Raw genomic sequence first — 17,339 nt, 5'->3', positions numbered from 1 at the left:
CAGCAGAACAATGATATGAGATCATAAAGAAAGAATGGGTTCAGTTAATGTTCAGTGATGAGATTCACTCCAAAGGGATGTAAAAATGTCATTCAACTTTACCCCTGGAATTGTGAAAATGTATTGAGTTCATCAAAACTCAGATCAACTCAATGAATTTTTAGAACTCTCACCATGGACTTAATTTTAAAACAGACATGAGGCTCATTCACAGGCCTAAAATTATAGGCTAATAGTTTATAACATAATTTTCTATGCATTTAATTTGCAAAAGCCTTTTCTTCCCAATTACTCAGCTGTGCTGCATTCACTGATTTCAAAGTCTTGTTGACTAATACCATTTTAGTTTATCAATGCCATGAAAATTTAAATGTGGTAATGTAACAGTAAGTTGACTGTGCAATATCCTAAAACATAAACACACTACTGCTAAATGAAGAAAATAACAAGGGAGATTATTTGAATGCTTTGTATAAGTTTTTCCGAATTAAGGTAGTCATTAAAGGTCACCAGAAAAAAGCATTATCAGCACTCACCTCCAGTGTAAAACCTATGACTTTGAAGCACTGTTCAATTAACTCAAATTGAGACTTATAAAAGCTATTGTTCATGAAATCTTGCACTATTCTGAAATGATCATTTTGCAGGTATCTGAAAGAGTTGATGGATACAGAGTTAGAATGTAAATGAGGTTGAGAATTCAACATCAGATCTCTTAGCAATCAATTTACATAAAAATAAACTGCATTACCTGGGAGGTCTATATTCTGGCAATTTATAATGTGCCAGTTTTTTCTTTTCCGCCAGACCAGCATAAATATAATAAAAAATATGGAAATTTTTCTCTCCTCTGAAACAACAGAAACAACAAACTGGTTTAGTAATGTAACTATGTTACATTTACTGATGACATACATGCTATTATTAAATGTTATTTTAATAACAGGCAAGGTTCATTCAAACTGGCAGAGGATTCTGAAAGAAACTCTATTACACAAGTTCCTGTGAACACCCTTTCTGCGACATTGTGTGTTTGTTCCAAAGCTGCCAGGGCTACAAGCAGCTAAATGCTGCTCTGCCTTTGATGCAGTTGGTATATGCTGGGTGAGATCTTGCATATTGCTCACCCAACTGCATTAAATGGGCTGTTTAACCTCCAGTTATTTAAAAAAATCTTCTGACCATGGGAGACCTATAAACTCCTGATTCACTGAATCCAGCACGTTTGCTGTGTCCTTTAGCCCTGAACCAAGAAAGCATGTAAGCATTCAGCAAAGGGCCTTATGATTTGTCATGCTTTGCCTAAAAGTTAGGGGCCCAAACCCAGGACACAAGGCTTATTGTATATCCAAGGTTCCTGTGCACCTCATGAAGAAGGCGGATGCTTAGGTGGAAATTTGCAACCACCACCTAACCCTGAGATGGCCAAGTCAGTCACTATGAAATGGCAAAAAGGAAATGTGTCCAAACCCCTGTTTTCTGCATGAGCTGAGGCATGTGTCTCAGGAGCACCATTACGTGCTTCTGTGAAACAGGATCAGAGCCCAGTGCATTCCTCTCTGCATAGGGAGTGCCTAGGTCAGTCCAGTGCCAACTTAGTTGGCATATTTTACTGTGGACAGTCAGTAGTAGAAAACAAGATCAATTTAAGGAGTAGGAGCAGATCCCTTCCCCCAGGCATCTTAGCTATTAGGTTGCATAGCCATGCTATGCATGCTCTCTGAAACCTCACTGTGTCCTGATGGTTTGTGTACTGTCTTGGAAAGGTGGGGAAACCAGTAGGTTCAAAATCTCTTGGCCTGAATTGGGTCTGTAACTTGGGTCTCCCATTTTCTGGGTAATCAGTCACCGGACTTCTGCAAAAAGTCATTCCTAGCTCTCCATGTGAGTTTGTGAGTCGTGTTCTCCCAGAAGAGCAGAACAGACTGCTCTTGGAATGCAGGTGCCTGAATACCAGTTCTCTGCCCTGGCACAGCCGTATGGACCAGCCACCTACTGACCTCAGTGAAGAGAAGAACACGCTCAACACAAATGGCTTCGGACACTCTTGAAAGTTCATGTCTCAAAATTTAACTTCCTACAGTGTCTAAACATTTTCCTGTGAATTCAGACATCTAAGCACCTACCTAAATAGCATTTGAAGCACATAAATTCTTTGCTGATTTTCTGTCTCAGCATGTGGCTAAATATAAATAAAAACTAACAGCCACAGAAAACCCATGAAAAGTTATGAAAAAAGTGGTATTTTAAGGAAAAAACTGATTTTAGTCTGAAAAAGCAGTTTCTGTGCTTACGTCCAAATGGGGAAAAAAACATCGTTTCATAAAATTGCCTCTAACTTTAAATTGTTAATTGAAACATTCCAAGTAATACTTAGATGTTCTTAATGTCACAAATCTACAACAGGCAACAAGGTCATGCAGAACTACAAAAGAACAAAAACGAGTAAGAGATCAGCAAGGGGAAGAATTTAAATCAGTGACAACATTTCTTGTCTCAAATTATTTTTCCTATTATTATGGCAGAAAGAGAGCTGCTGAAACATTTTTTATCTGAGTGCGCTATATATTAGGTTAGAAAATACATGTTAATAATTTAAATGCCATTTAATTTTTCCATGATTTTATATTATGATAAACACATGACAGAGATGGATCTGTTCTGCATTTGGTCCATAATCCTTTACAATCAAATCTTAATAGATGCTCCAAAATGCAAAACAAGCACTTTGAAAACAAACAAACAAACAAAGCTACAACTCTAGATGAAACATAGAGGAATTAAATTCAAGTGATATGCTTAACACAATACTTCAAGCTTCCACTGAACTATCATAAAGTTTTTAATTCTTTACACATTCTGATATACTTTATATATCACATATGTATTTTTATAAGATTTGTTTAGATAACCCAGGAGGCAATGACAAAAAAAATCAGGAGTAGTTTTCAGCTAGTTTACAGATTTATAAGCTATTCATATATCATTTATAAGAAAAAATCCCAGTACCTTATTCATCTTTGCATTTTGATCCAAGATAATTTTCTGCATTATAGACCTATACTGTAACCCCCAAATTAGCTCAAATATGATTTTTATACTTACACTGCCTGGTGGACAACTCTGGATTTTTCAAGGAGATACTCTGAAATCTGAGCTCCTACTACAGTGCCACCACAAGTGAATTTCATTTCCAAATATTTTCCAAATCTGCTTGAGTTATCATTGATGATAGTGCCTGCATTCCCAAATGCTTCTACAAGGTTATTCACCTGGAGGATCTTCTCCTGTAGAGTCCTGTTATTAGCCTGGATATGAAAAAGATATTGCTTAAAATTATCAGTAATCATTCAAATATATTAATTCTTAAATGTTTCTTTCCTCTTCTAGTTAGTATTGTGAAGTGTGACATCACCAGGGCAGCCATTCCTATGTGAATCCTATGGAAAGGCAGGAGTGGATATATCATGAAACCTGTCAGAATATAGCTATCTGCAGAACTGATGGCTGGCTGGAAGAGATGATACACGTCATGATAACGACAACACCAGAACTAATCTATTTCTGTGGTCCAGCACTCTGAGACAGCTGGCCTGCTTTTAGGATCCTTGTTAGCATCTGCTTACTGCTGCACTGCACCACACCAATAGATCAGTTTGCTTGTCTCACCTGGGACATGCAAAAATGGTATTTTATTTAGACAATTATGGTGGTCACTTCCTGGAATGACCATGTCCCACTAATAGCAATCTGGTTGTGGAAGGAGGTGAAAAGCTAGAAGAGGATTTGATTTAGTACAGTTTGGGTGATTTGAACATACTCAATTAAACAAGGGACAGACCAAAAGTCACAGCCCTCACTGCAGTGGGTACTTTCTTTCAGAATCCCCACATTATTTTCAACTGACCCTAGTTCAGGAAGGAGGAATGGGTAGACAGATCAGCATCATGTTCCAATCTGATCTTACAGGATTTCTTTGAAAAATGTATTACAGTCTTGACCCCATACCAACTCCCTGTCCATAGGTTCAGTCAATTAGGCCTAAGAAAGCGAAGCCTGACAGAGGCATTCCCTTTGAAACATACCTTGCCCAGGACAGTGAGCTGCTGAACCAAAAGATGGGCACTTTGTGTTTTGCCAGCTCCACTTTCTCCAGAAATAACGATACACTGCAGAGAACAAGAGCATGACTGAGCTCATTAAATATCTCTCAGCCTAGCAAAGGATATAATTAAGACACCTCATCTTTACCTGATCAGAGTTGTATGTCACCATGGACTGATAACCGATGTCAGCAACAGCAAAAATATGAGGAGGGTTGGCAGTCCGTTTGGCTCCAATATACAATTTGGAATGCTAAATTCAAGAAAAATGACGACATTATCAGTGTCCCTTGGCATTTTTTTTTTAATCAGAGTTTAGTTTTATTTTCAGATTAGTGTACACCATGCTGAGGTTACCAGCAGTGATGTTTTCTGAGAGGTTACTACACTCATTATCCCATGAATCTATGTATTTAGTACTATAAGAACTGCTAAAAAAGATGAAGGACAATTTTGTGTGATGTCAGCCCTGACTACGTTATGAAACTTAAATTATTAGAAGAAAATTTAATGTTGCCAGACATCAAGGACCAACTTACAATTTAATTTTATTTGTACTTCACATCCTCTTAGTATTTCTGCATGATACTGACGTCAAAACTTAAGATCTTTTCTGTACCTGTAGTATCTGATAATTAATAATGCCAAATTACTGTATGACCAGATTTTCATATCTGTCCCCTTTTGTATAATGGAGAAGCAAATTCACAAAAGGCAAAATTTTACAGGGTTGCTTTGTGAACTGTCTGATCCACTAAATAGCTACGGCTTCCCCAGCTGTCTTGTGAGGAAAAGCCCCTATCTCCTACCTCCAGCCATTCACAGAAGTTCTTCATGGGAAGTGGAGGAGAAGGAATGCTCCCACCCGTGAAGAGGGGTAAGATTCACCTGAATAAATGCACTTATCTGTACAGATACTACTTCTGAAGTAGCTGCTATGGGCAGCTAGTGCCTTTATACTCTGTGGGGTTCTAGTTAACAAATCTCATGAAGTTAAGCACAATTTATTTCATCCTAGAATGAATGTTGAAAGTCACTAGACAAACAATAACCTCAAAAATCCTATTTCTATCCATTGATTAAAATGGATGACTTGCTCAGGTACATCTGTTTGCACTTTAGACATGATATAGACATGATCTACACTATAGACATAAAGATAACAGAAATTAATTTTTTTGGAGTTTCTAATTTCTGTGCTGAAATTCAGTACATGATAAGGATATGTGTCAAAACACACCTGAAGGGACAATTGTATTGGAAATTCTGTTTTTCAGAGTGAACTGAAGTAAATCTCAAGAAAGGTCTTACTCTATACTTAACACAAATATTAATACTTTAACGGAAATCGGTGCTGGTTTAAAAGAATCAAACCTAGATTTTCACACCTGTGAAGAATAAATATCTATGTTCTGAAATGGATTGACAGCGATGAGAATGTCCCCAACATATGTGTAGATCTGATCCTTGGCATAACCCTTCTGCAACTGCTCTGTTACTGTATTCTGATGGAGAAAGAATAGGAACATTGAATCACATGGGGAAAAAAAGAATATTAGGAAAATTTATAGAATATTTATATATTTACAATGAGTGAGAATAGATACAACTGATGATGATCAAAACTGAGTAACACTTTCAAACACACTGGCATTCCTAATTTCTTGTGTCCAAACTCAATTTGAACAATGTATACTTACAGATCCCCAAGTGGCTGTAGAAAAATGAATTAATAAGTGCTGCTTTAATTCAATTAATCAAAGGTTTTGATGAGACAGTCTTGTCCTCATTTCTGACACTACAGCTTCATGTAACTCATCAAGCAAGAGTCATATGCTTGAATTCATAACTGCCATTACAGATACTCTAACATTACTCTCAGTTATGGTAAGACATAGATTCAACTGTTTGGATCCTGTTAATATAAACAATCAGGCATCTTTCTATATTAACAACCAGTCTCTGCTGTGATTGTTTTTTGCTGCTGCAGAGCCAGTTCTCCCCAAAACAAGAAAAAAGAAGGGCCTATTAAGGCCATACCCGATTTCTTGACATAGTTTCCCCTCAGCTTCTTCTGCATACAGACCTGGGTATGTAAAGTGCTTGGTTAGTTTTCCAATCAAAACAGGCCATAGAGCTGGATGAAGAAATTAAAACCAGCGTTGAGGCTATTTTGAGGTACATGTGAAAATATTTAGGCCCTATTCTCACTGGAACAGAACGACTGATAGCAGAGGACTACAGAAGGAATTGCTTTTCCTCCACATCCACCTGTTCACAGTTTTGTGCACTGTGTTCTGGTAAATGCACTTAAAACCCCAATTCTCAACAGCTGAAGAGGTTACATTTCTTTCACAGGAAAATATATGAAGAAAACCTTGGTTTTCTATTGCCTTGATAAATAGTTCCCTTTTAGGTTTTAAATGCTACCTTGCTTTTGGCGACAACCAGATTCACATTAATGAATTTTTTAGGGGAACTTCTGCCCTTTTTGAAATTATTTCTTGCACTGTTAGAAGGTCTCCTGTTTTGCTCTTCTGATAGGGCTATCTAAACTGGAAGAAAAGTTTGAATGGAAGAAAGAGGACAGTTCTGAGAAGCTGCTTCTCATATGTGAAAGAGGTTTTAAACTGGATTGGATTTAGTAAAATATCACATAGTCAAATGATGCCACTAGGTGGAGGCTCCCTGAGGACTTCCCTGAGAATGCTCCACTTCTGAGGAGGTGGGATATACTTCTGGCTCATCTGATTTTTCATAAGTCTTCTCTTTACCTCAGATTGTTTATATGCTTCATGGCAAAAGATAAAAAACAGTCTTGCTAGCATATAGTTATTCCCAATATTAAAAAAATGCCTAAATCTGATCTTTGTGCAGTAGATGAAGTTTGGATTAGCTCAATTACTATTAACTAAACGTTTAGCTACTAAAACCAAGCTCTTGGATGATTGAAGATGTTCTGTGGGCTGTTAGCAGTATGTAGTTTACCAGCTCAAGAGCCACATCTAGTATTCTGGACTGACAAAGATACAATATACCAGAGGAGTTTTACAGATAAGAGAATATGAATTATAGTCTATGCACAGCCCAGTAGAGGAAGAATGACAGTTTGTTTACAACCACTGATGGCCTCTTAGACCTGCAGATAATATGCTGTGGTCCGATTCTTCTTTCTGGTTTTGAAGTTTAAAGCATAAATACAACAGACTTCCCCCCTCCCTTATGCTTGCTCCTCTGCTCCTAACGGGCTCAGTTTCAAACTTTGACAAACCAGTGAGATTTGTATCAGTCGTTTTGTCAAAAGTTCACCGGAAGGCATTGACAGGTCAGAGCCTCAGCTGACATAAATTGACCTCAATGCATCTCCACATTAAAGTAAGTCAATGAGAACCCAGACTAGGAGAGTATGGTAAACTAGTTTAAGGCAACTCTAGATGTCCAAGCAACAGGGGAGATGGTGCTTGGTCTTGTACCTGGACCAATTTCAGATTAACACATCATTTCAAACTAGATACTTAGCTGTAATAAAATCCAGCGATATAAATTCTGTTAAGCAAATAGTGCTACAATACTGCTCAGTCTAAGGCTGTAACTGCAGAGGGTGGTTTAGCTTTCAGTTGGAACCATTCCTGATACAGTAAATCTCATCTAAAATATATGGCATAAACTGGTAAAATGCCATTGTACACATACACAATTGAAGTGTAACAATATTACTGAACTTGAAAATCAACAGCACACCGCTGTGTTTTAATATGCAATTACCCCGCTTCAGGAAAACATGAAAAAGGAGGTTCTTACCTCATCCAGTACCTCCAAGGTGGCTAAATCATCTACCTCTTCCTGGTTTGAAACTAGTACCTTACTGTAGTTCCCTTTCTTTGTATGAATACGTTCAAATCTAGAAAAGAAAGACATGCAATTTCCTGATATAAGGAAACACAGAGCAGATCTTGCATCTGCAATCATCTTGAAGGCAATTCAGCCAAAACCTTCCAGCTTTCCATTGTTCTGAATTCAAACACACAAATGTTTAAGTAACAGGGCAGGATATAACTTCTTAGTGTAGCACACCTGTACTTGACAATTCAAAATCTATAGTTTGATCCAACAACTGACACCATGAAGAACTTTTTCACTGTATAGACCCCTGCTTGATCACACCCCTACATCAGTTGCAAGACTGGAGCTATGCAGTACAGAGAAAATCTAACATATTTATAAAGCATCTAACAGTCAAACTCTGGCACCTACTGCAAAAAGAAAAATGACCAAGAAACAAATTATGGAAAATAATTTTCTGTAAAAAAAACAGGGGTGAATGATGAAATGGTATGGTGAGGATGATGCAGACAAAGCATTCAGGATGGAAACATTTCTAGCTTAGTAATGACAATGCTCTAAAGCCTGGCTGAGATGACCACACTGTAGGGCAAAGCACTACAGAACCAGTGGGGTATGTGAAATACATCCTGACCAAGAAGAATTTTCTTAGACTCTACAGTTAAAAAAAGTCATACAAAATAAGGAATCAAAATTTAAAATCTTTTTCTTATCAAGGTTAAATTTCAATTAAGTTTGTCTTATAGTGAAATTTCTTTTCTCTTTTAGTCAAACCAAAGAACACTTTACACAGTCTTATAGCAATTAGCAAGAAAATTCCCCAAGACTTGTATCATTATCTATCTAAGTGTAAAGGCATTGCTAAACAAAGAAAAAGCAGCAGAAAATGCAAGGTTTACAATTCACATTAGTTATACTTGCTTTATGAGATGGAGGAAAAATCAGGGAAATGGAAACTGGATGAGTAACAGCAGAGTTCACAAACTACATTAAGCTCATATGTGCAATACAGCACAAGCACAGAAAGACTATCAAGTAAATCCAATCTCCTAATAGGACCTCATTCCCCTCAATACTATAAGTAAGAAGGCACATCTCAAACACATGGAACATATACATTGGTAAACTATGACAGCAGGGAAACTGTGTTGTGTGAAACTCACTCATTCTTTACCTTGATTCCAGACACAACCAGGGAAATCCTTTATTTAATTTTGACATTTGGGTATCTGGCATGAGTAAAAGCAGACAGGCGTTTTGTACCAAGGCAAGAACTTTAATATACAGTGAACAGAGGACAGGGGAAAGAGGGCAGTTGCACCAAGATGGAAAGTTAGAATGAATGAACATCACACTGATGAGGCAAGCTAAGAGACTTATGAACCCCCACAGTAAGATTTACTGCAGAGTTTAACAGGCTGTACCTATTCCATTAACATCACCTACTTCATGGGTTCTACTTCAGGTCACGCAGGCTGTGCACTGACATGGCATGCGGGTGCGGGAAGTCAAGCAGGCACCCACTCGGCATCAGTTACTAGTTGCCAGGACTGAAAGGGGGTCGGGAGAATGACAGAAGTACAGAAATGAGTGCACTTCATCTAGTATTTCTTTCAATTTCTCCTGTCTCTATCATTCCCTGAGGGTGACAGAATGGCCTGTCCTCACCCAGGTGCCAGTAATGGAGCAGTTTCTTCCTCCCTTAGCCAGGTGCCAGCTACCACCGGAGTCTTTCCATTGTCCACAGCACAAAGGCAGGATTTTCACACCCACATTAATATCAAGACACAAACACGTAAGACTTCATTGCAAGAGCTAGCAGTTTCACAGTCTCTGTGCCAATATCACAGCCCATTACCCAGCATGGAGGCTAAGTGACCAGGAAGCACAATGAACAGTATGGATCAACAGGATCTACATCGCCTTGATGGAAGAGAGGGACCAAGCCTTGCCAGTTTTACACCCAGCTATTTTGTAGACTACTCTCAAACTGTTGTTAGGACCCTGGAGCTGCATGGGAAAGCAACCCTCTTTCAAATGTTTTCTTCTTTCAGTATTTACTGCAGGCCAAAAAAGGCTGTTGTAGATACAGTTATAAGAATGATGGTAAGGCTAAATTACACGGAGGTGAAAAGCAACAGGAATACTACATAGCACAGTACCAGAGACTTATTACTGCCATGCAGCACAGAACACACAACACAGGGGCTTATTTCAACATCGGCAGTGCAAATAGATAGAAAGAGATGCAGGAGGAGTGCGTGTCTGTGTGGGGGAAGAAAGGCATATTTTGCTGCAATAAATCCATAACTGGGCTGTAATTTGATATGTATTTAAAACTGTTGAAACAGAAAACACACAGGAACACAAGCAGGCAGCCTCAAAAGGGATGGGTCTGATGTAAAGCAATCATCTCTCCTGGGTTCAACTCCTTTTTCCCTTTCCTTTGGAACCCATTTGTACTGTGAGAGCTGTCCTGGTAGTACCGTCCTTGCAGTAACACTGTGAGACAATTTTTGGCTGTATGTGTGATGTGGTAATATTAAGATTTAAATTAACTCTTCAGCCTTGCATGGTCTGCTGCTGCTTGATTTGCATTTACCAGCTAAAGGATATTACTGCATTCAAAGCCAGAGGTGCAGGCAGAATCCTACCCCCTCAAGAGAAATTTGTCCCCTCTATAACCCAAGCTCCTATTATACATCTTTTTAACAGTTTCAGTGGAAAATCTAAATTTGGAAAGTTGAAACAATTTCTCCTTTGCTCCTGCATGAAGGTCATTTTGTGTCCTAGGGATGCATCTAGTATCAGTATGACTTTGAGAAAGACCTATCAATATGTACATGAGAGAAAGATGCAGGAACTGCAAGACTATGTCAAGCTCTGATGTTCTGTTTTTTCCATTGCCAAAGGAAGACCCAAAACAAGACATCTGTCAAGTTATGCTTTCCACTTCTGGTAGAATTATTACACACTGAATACACCTTTAAAAAAAAAATACTGCATATCAGTGAGAGAGGAATACTTCCCAAGATTTATTTCAATTACCTTTTTCATTTAATGTAGGAAGTTAACAACTGCCTTGCAGGAAGGGAGGGGAATGATGCAGTCATGGAGACTTTTCTTTTTCTACTATTTTTTCTTTTAAGGAAATTATTTATGACAGGGAAGTTTAATTACATAAAATTGATTCTCCTGTAATCCTCTTCATCTGGCATTATGAGAACACTAGTACTTGTTAAACCAGATTATATTCTCCATTCTCCAGAGTACAGCAGAGCATCAGATTTGCAGGACACAATATTTTTCTGCTTTGCTGTCAAAGGGCACAGACCCCTCAAGGGCAGTTATACTGCTTTACTTGCTAAAACTCAAACCACTTAAAAAACCTCACATCAGTGCTGTTGACATCAGTGCTGAAATTTCATTATCAGCATGCACATAGACATTGTGAATTGAAATAATCATGTTTCTCTGTTCTGTTCAGAAATTATTTGTTGGGGGCATTAGATCTTACAGCCATGCTTGACACGCTATTCGAGCAGCTAAAGGCCAGAAACATCAACACAGTATGGAAAAGAAAATGAGTCAAGGCAGCATTGTTTCTGTGTATCCTCCTTCACCCACACCCACCCCCCCACACCCCGCTTATCTTTCAAGATTCTGTTAAATCAAAATGAGGCAACTGCAGCTTTTTCTTCTTCAAATTGTCAGAATGCATTTAAAAGGTTTCTGATAGTTCCAAAAATACCACGAAAAGGGAAGTGTGACTCATGATGCCCTGTTGAACTCTCTGCCTAAACTGGTTGGAGAATATCTACAGACTAAAAACTGGCAGGAAAAGGACTGGCCTTAGTCTGGGTGCAGAGAAGAAACTAAAAATAATCAAGTTTTCTGTAAGGTGAAGGTGGGAACAGCTGTACACCTCCCAGAAGTTACAAAGAGCATTAAAAGTGACAAACGGAAAAGAAGCAACACAGAGAAACCTGAACAGGATCCATCATTGCTGGTGATTCTATTTCTCTGGAGGCTGCACAGAGCAATATTAATTTACACAAAATCAAAATTCTGTCTTCAACAGATGTATCTGATGAAATACACTTAAATAAAACTATAGTCTTATATCTATGCAAAATCTGTACCTGAATTTAGAAAAGCGTATCGATAAGACTCAAGCTGCATCTGTACAATGCTTTGCAGACAAACCTGTGCTCCCTTCATGTTGAAATGATTGCACAGCACCAGCTGCAGCCTCAGGGAGCTGTGCTCAAGCTTATGCAGTGCTGTAAGAGCACAGTGCTGCCCAGCAGAGCTACGGGGCTTTTGATTCAGAGGGGGTTCATGTCCAGCCAGTTCAGTCATGTCCTGCCCTTTCACAATCTATTTGCCAAAGTCTGTGCTGGTTTACCATCCTCTGCAAAAAAGCAGATTATTCATCCTTCATAATAGCCTCAAGAAATGGCTGTATCCCTGACAAATTTCAGGGAAAAATATGCGTTCTTAACTGAACAAATAAAAGATCTCTAAAAGGACTCTGGGATTAGTTCTTTATTGCCCTCATGAGTCAGGCCCATGCTCTATGGTCTGAACCATACCGATAAGATGAAGGAGAAGCTCCAAAAGTAAGTGATGCCTGGGGTGAGGTATCCCACCTTCAGGAGAAATGAGTTGCTGAGCAAGTGGACTCACACAATAGCAAAGTGGCAGTTGCAGAGCATTATTCCCAGGGAGTCCTGAATGCAGGAGGAACTTCCTTCTCCTGTTTTGTTTCAGGAGGCAAACTATTCTTCATTCAGGCATTGCTGCTGTCCATGGAAGTACATTTTTATTCTGCTGTAGAGATGTGTAGTAGCTAGAAGCATATGGGATTGGAGATCTGCTTATTCTAAGGCCTGTGCTGCCCAAAACTATTGCTTCTACAGCCTGAGAGCAGTTTGCAGCACAGCCATCCTACATAGGAATGTTCTCAGTGCAGGAATATACACTCCTTGTTGGTACAACAAAGCCCACATTGAGTTACAGGAGAGGAAGAAGTGGCTCGAAGTGCTCAAAGATTAGTCTGGAACTCCAAAGCCTCAGGTTTAAGCCCCTGCTCCGATACAGGTTTTATTTGGAGACCATGACCAAGTCAGTCCTGGACTCTGTGTGAGCTATCTTACTCTGGTCCTCATACTGCCTTTGTCAAGCTACTGTGGTGATTTCCTACCTTTCACTACAGGCTGTCCTGCAAAGCTGAGCTTGAAGGATTGTTACCAGCTGCTTTCCGCTGTCAGGATAACTCAGAGAGACAGAGACAGAAAGAACGCCCAGAAAATAAGTGACACAAGTCTGCACAATCAGGGAAAGTCATGTAAGGAAACTATATGGTACTCCGCACTTTTAATAGGGGTGTAAAAATTGACAACCACCTTTGTGCAGGTTGTACTTGAACTTCTATGAACTTACTTCCCCGAACTTTCAAAATAGCTAAATGGAGTAACTGTTTAGCACCCTGTCACTGGATTTCAGTGCTAACCCTACAGAAGGACAAAATCTTAGGAGAGTAATTCAGTTCACCCAAAAGCCCTTTCTCTGAATCACATTACAGTAGAATAAGTCTCTTTTTCATATTTATTAAGATGGCATATAAAGATGAGGCTCTTAACTTGGGGACCAGAGTCAGTTGCTGAAATCTAGGTGCAGTGAATATCCCTTGCATATGCAGCTCATTCTGGTATGAGTCATAATTCCCAGGAAATACACATTGTACTAATCATTGCCTATTTCTTCAGAGAATATTGTAAAAGCAGTCAAGATTAAGACAGCCAAACAACTCAAGATAAAAGACTTACAAGCCTGACTGTCAGGTGTAGATGTGACAGTTCTGAAGGCCGTTTCAAAGACAGCTATTTCTGTTGCAAAGTAAAACTCTTTACAATGCATTTTTTTCCCCTCATTTGGCCTAGCAAGAAGTGTATTTTTAGAACAGTTTTGGGATATATGCTGCAGTACTCATTTATAATAATTATTTTCCTCACTAATTGTAAATTTTGACAACTATAATGTAACTTACAAGAATGTAAGGATGTGATTGAAGGATTCACTAAAAATGAGGGGAAACTTAAGCCATGTCCAAAGGTGAATGATCAGGCTCAAATAAGGTTATTGTTTCTTCATTAGAGGATTGGTCTTATTTTCATTAAAGACTAAATAATAAATTCCATTATTATGCTTTTTGTGTCACTATCAACACAGAAGAGAATTGGAATATATTTATTTAGTATTTAAAGAGCTAGGTGGTCCTGAGGACTGGAGTAACAGATACAGGATGAAGTTTATTTGTATAAAACCTGCTGTTACATACTACTAGGATGTAACAGCATTTTTTTCTATTAGTTGAAAGTTCATCAATTTGAAAAGACTCAGGGAAAAGAAGTATCAAGATGATTATGAGTCATGAACCCCTCTGAAAAGAGGTAAATACCACCTTGTGAAGTTCCACAATGAAACAAGCTTTTCTTGCCATAGCCGTGACAAAGGCAACTCTTGCAGAAGCCCAAGGCTCTTGTCCTGAAGGTGACTCTCCTCACCAGAAATTCACAGTTCAGTGATAACCCAAATGCTAAACAAAACCCCCCAAATTAATTGCACTTAGTATGCCACTTTGCCTGCTTCAACTCCTGCCTAACATGAATTCATCTTACTTCATCATTCCGAACAGCAGATTTTAGAGATGTTTCAGTCAAGATGCTATGGGAAAATGTTAGTATATCAAGGGATATTTTTTCATGCTCTTCCAATTGTAATTTCAGCTTGAGATCTGAGCTAGGAAAAGTTAAGTTGCAAATACATATTTTTAGCATAAAGAAGTGATGACTTCAGAGAAAAATGTGTTGCATTTGTCAAAGTAAAAAAGTGGAATTTGTAATGAAGCTCACTGTTAGTATGCATGCTTTCCTGAGCCTCGAGTAGCACAAGATATGCCAGTGCTGTAAGACTGTTCAGAGGCTACTGAAAAAACAGTACAATCTTCCATCACCTTCATTAAGCCTGGAGCAGATGAATGGCATATTGCCATTTAAAGTTTTATCAGCGTAAATTGAGATTTCTCTGGTTATTCAGGAGGTTGGTGGGCTCTGTTCCTCTTGCTAGGTGTTTAGAAAGCATGCAGTACAATGCAGAACCTAAAACGGTGTTCCTCTTCACTAGAATAACAATAATGGGAAGGTTCAGAGGGTCCACTGCAATGCCCTAATGACTCAGTGACTTGTCAATGTTAGAAAAAACCTCAGGAACGATGGTGCTAATGAGAGTGACTGTAGGGTGGATCCACTCTGTACCTGGAGATCACACACCCTTCCTGAGCAGACACAGTACACAAAGACTGGATCTGAGGATCTGGTTTCCTGCAAAAACCTCTGAGAATGTGACATAACCTAAGACAACATCTTTTTTCGAACTATATCAACTGCACATTCAGCAAACAACAAGATAAGAACACAAGCACGTCAACAGACTACCACTGAAGAAGGCAGTCAGAATCAAATTGCACCTCAGCATGTTGGACAAAGAGGGTGATTTGATTTTGCGTGAAGACAGGAATAATGCACACTGGAAGACCCAGTGACTGGACCTCAGATACTAACTTCCAGGCATTTTTCTTTTTTCTTTTGAAATACAAAACTTTTATTAATAAAGTTGAATTTGAAGATGAGAGGGAACACATATTGAGAAAATAACTGGATTCCTTACTTTCAGCTTTAAGCCAACATTACCAAATTTCTTGAGCTTATGTGCCACCCTCATTTATATAAACACGACACAGGTAGGAGGATTTCTTCCCTTGGTGGAAGGAAGAGCTCTTTAATCCCTTAAACCACCTGTCTTCCAGTGCCAAGAAGCAGGAGATCTATGCCTTAAAAGTATGGACCAAGAGAGCATGAGCTGGAGATCAGGAGGGAGCTTTACAAGGAAAGTTGCCAGCAACTGGTGAAAGTTCAGGAATTCCACAGTAGGGCCCTAACACACCAGTGTAAAACCAGTCCCAGAACAGGATAATCAAGAAAAGCAAGCCAGGAGATTTTAAGATGAGACTCTTCCAGGTAAATTGTCACTACGCAGCCTATGTCTTGACTTTGAATCAGATTTACATGGTATTTCTGTAAAGACACTGCTTTTGACACCATTTGCTCTGTGCAGATTGAAGACACATATGATTAGTATTTAAAGACGTTAAAAAAAATATGACTATTGAATTCAAAGATCTTTGTATAATCTTTTTATTATTCAACAGCAGAAAAAGCAAATGCTATTCTGCAGTAACATCTTTTACAGGCCTGGGATTCTAATTTCTCCCAAAGTGAAACAAGGTACCTACTTTACTAAAGTTTCAGCTACTGGAAAATAATGTCTGCTTTTCTTGCTAGTAGAGATAGCAATAGATATTAAGATGGGTATTCTTATTGTTTGTAGGAGAAGGTTAATCTTTTTATGTATGCAATGCTATGAAAGACAGTCTTCCAGCAAAGGTAGTTAATAAACATGTTGATGCTGAAGTGATTATAGGTACAGTGACTGTAAAACGTGTTTTTTACTTGTAGTCTTGCATACCACCTTTACTGATCGCAGGTATGAAAAGATTTGGTTAAATCAATGCAAATGAGATTTAAACTAGTATCAGCCTACTTGTTAGCATTTTAAACTGCTAAACTGAAGTATGGATCAAGCTATTAGTTTAACCATGCCACTTAAATGACACCCTTAGTTAAATATGTACATTTTTTTCCACAGTTTCAGATAATAAATTATTATTATTTTCAGAGAAAAAATTCTGTCTTCATTTAGGAAAATGTATATAGAAACTATACTTGATTAACTGTAAAAGCATAAGTAACTTCATCACATAGTAATACATTCCCTTAAACTGGTTCATGTGAAAAGTGATCAGTTAATAAAATAGTCTAAACAGGATGGAGAAAGTACCAATAGATCATTCTGTTCCTGTGCCATTTGACTGCTCTATGCACACACAAATTGGTCCACTTTCTTTATGTTTGTATTGTATAGGAAAATAAAGTTCATGTAATTTGCTTTATGCAGCATTTACATGAAAAAAAATGAAAGAACTTTGAAAAAAGAATAGGACTTGATAGAAGACAAACATATGAGTTTTATAAAATGGGTTAAAAAGCTCATGATACTTAATTGACTTAGCAGCTTGATTTTCAAAAATTATTTAGGCTTTGAAAGGACCAGTGTCACAAGTGTTATCAGGATTTCAATTCATATAATTTAGTGTTCTGGACTTACTTTACCACATGTAATTTCTTTGTGCTTTATAAATAAATATACTATTATATTATTATTATACTTAAAATACTTTTTAAAGTCTGGGAGTATGTTGTTGTTTTAGTG

General features: G+C 38.2%; 1 protein-coding gene across 11 annotated transcripts in view; it reads right to left on the bottom strand.

The window, feature by feature from the left end:
- The window catches only part of MYO3A (myosin IIIA), a 121,130-nt gene that overhangs the window by 49,207 nt on the left and 54,584 nt on the right, over window positions 1-17,339 (bottom strand). For 10 of the 11 annotated variants that reach the window (XR_006166224.1, XR_006166223.1, XM_032990960.2 and 7 more), the window contains 7 exons: window positions 7,905-8,004; window positions 5,492-5,608; window positions 4,252-4,356; window positions 4,086-4,169; window positions 3,106-3,308; window positions 752-850; window positions 537-651 (listed from right to left, as the gene is read on the bottom strand). Coding sequence is in view for 9 of the 11 variants with exons in the window: in XM_032990960.2 (XP_032846851.2) it covers window positions 537-651; window positions 752-850; window positions 3,106-3,308; window positions 4,086-4,169; window positions 4,252-4,356; window positions 5,492-5,608; window positions 7,905-8,004 (823 nt within the window). In the remaining 2 variants the exon portion in view is untranslated. Of the gene's footprint in view, window positions 1-536; window positions 652-751; window positions 851-3,105; window positions 3,309-4,085; window positions 4,170-4,251; window positions 4,357-5,491; window positions 5,609-7,904; window positions 8,005-17,339 lie in introns of those variants that run through there. The other variant, XM_042802080.1, reaches the window with a different exon arrangement.

This window comes from Tyto alba, unplaced genomic scaffold (assembly GCF_018691265.1).
Source record: "Tyto alba isolate M040663 unplaced genomic scaffold, T.alba_DEE_v4.0 Super-Scaffold_38, whole genome shotgun sequence".
Classification (NCBI taxonomy): domain Eukaryota; kingdom Metazoa; phylum Chordata; class Aves; order Strigiformes; family Tytonidae; genus Tyto; species Tyto alba.
This window is presented reverse-complemented; position numbering and strand designations above follow the sequence as displayed.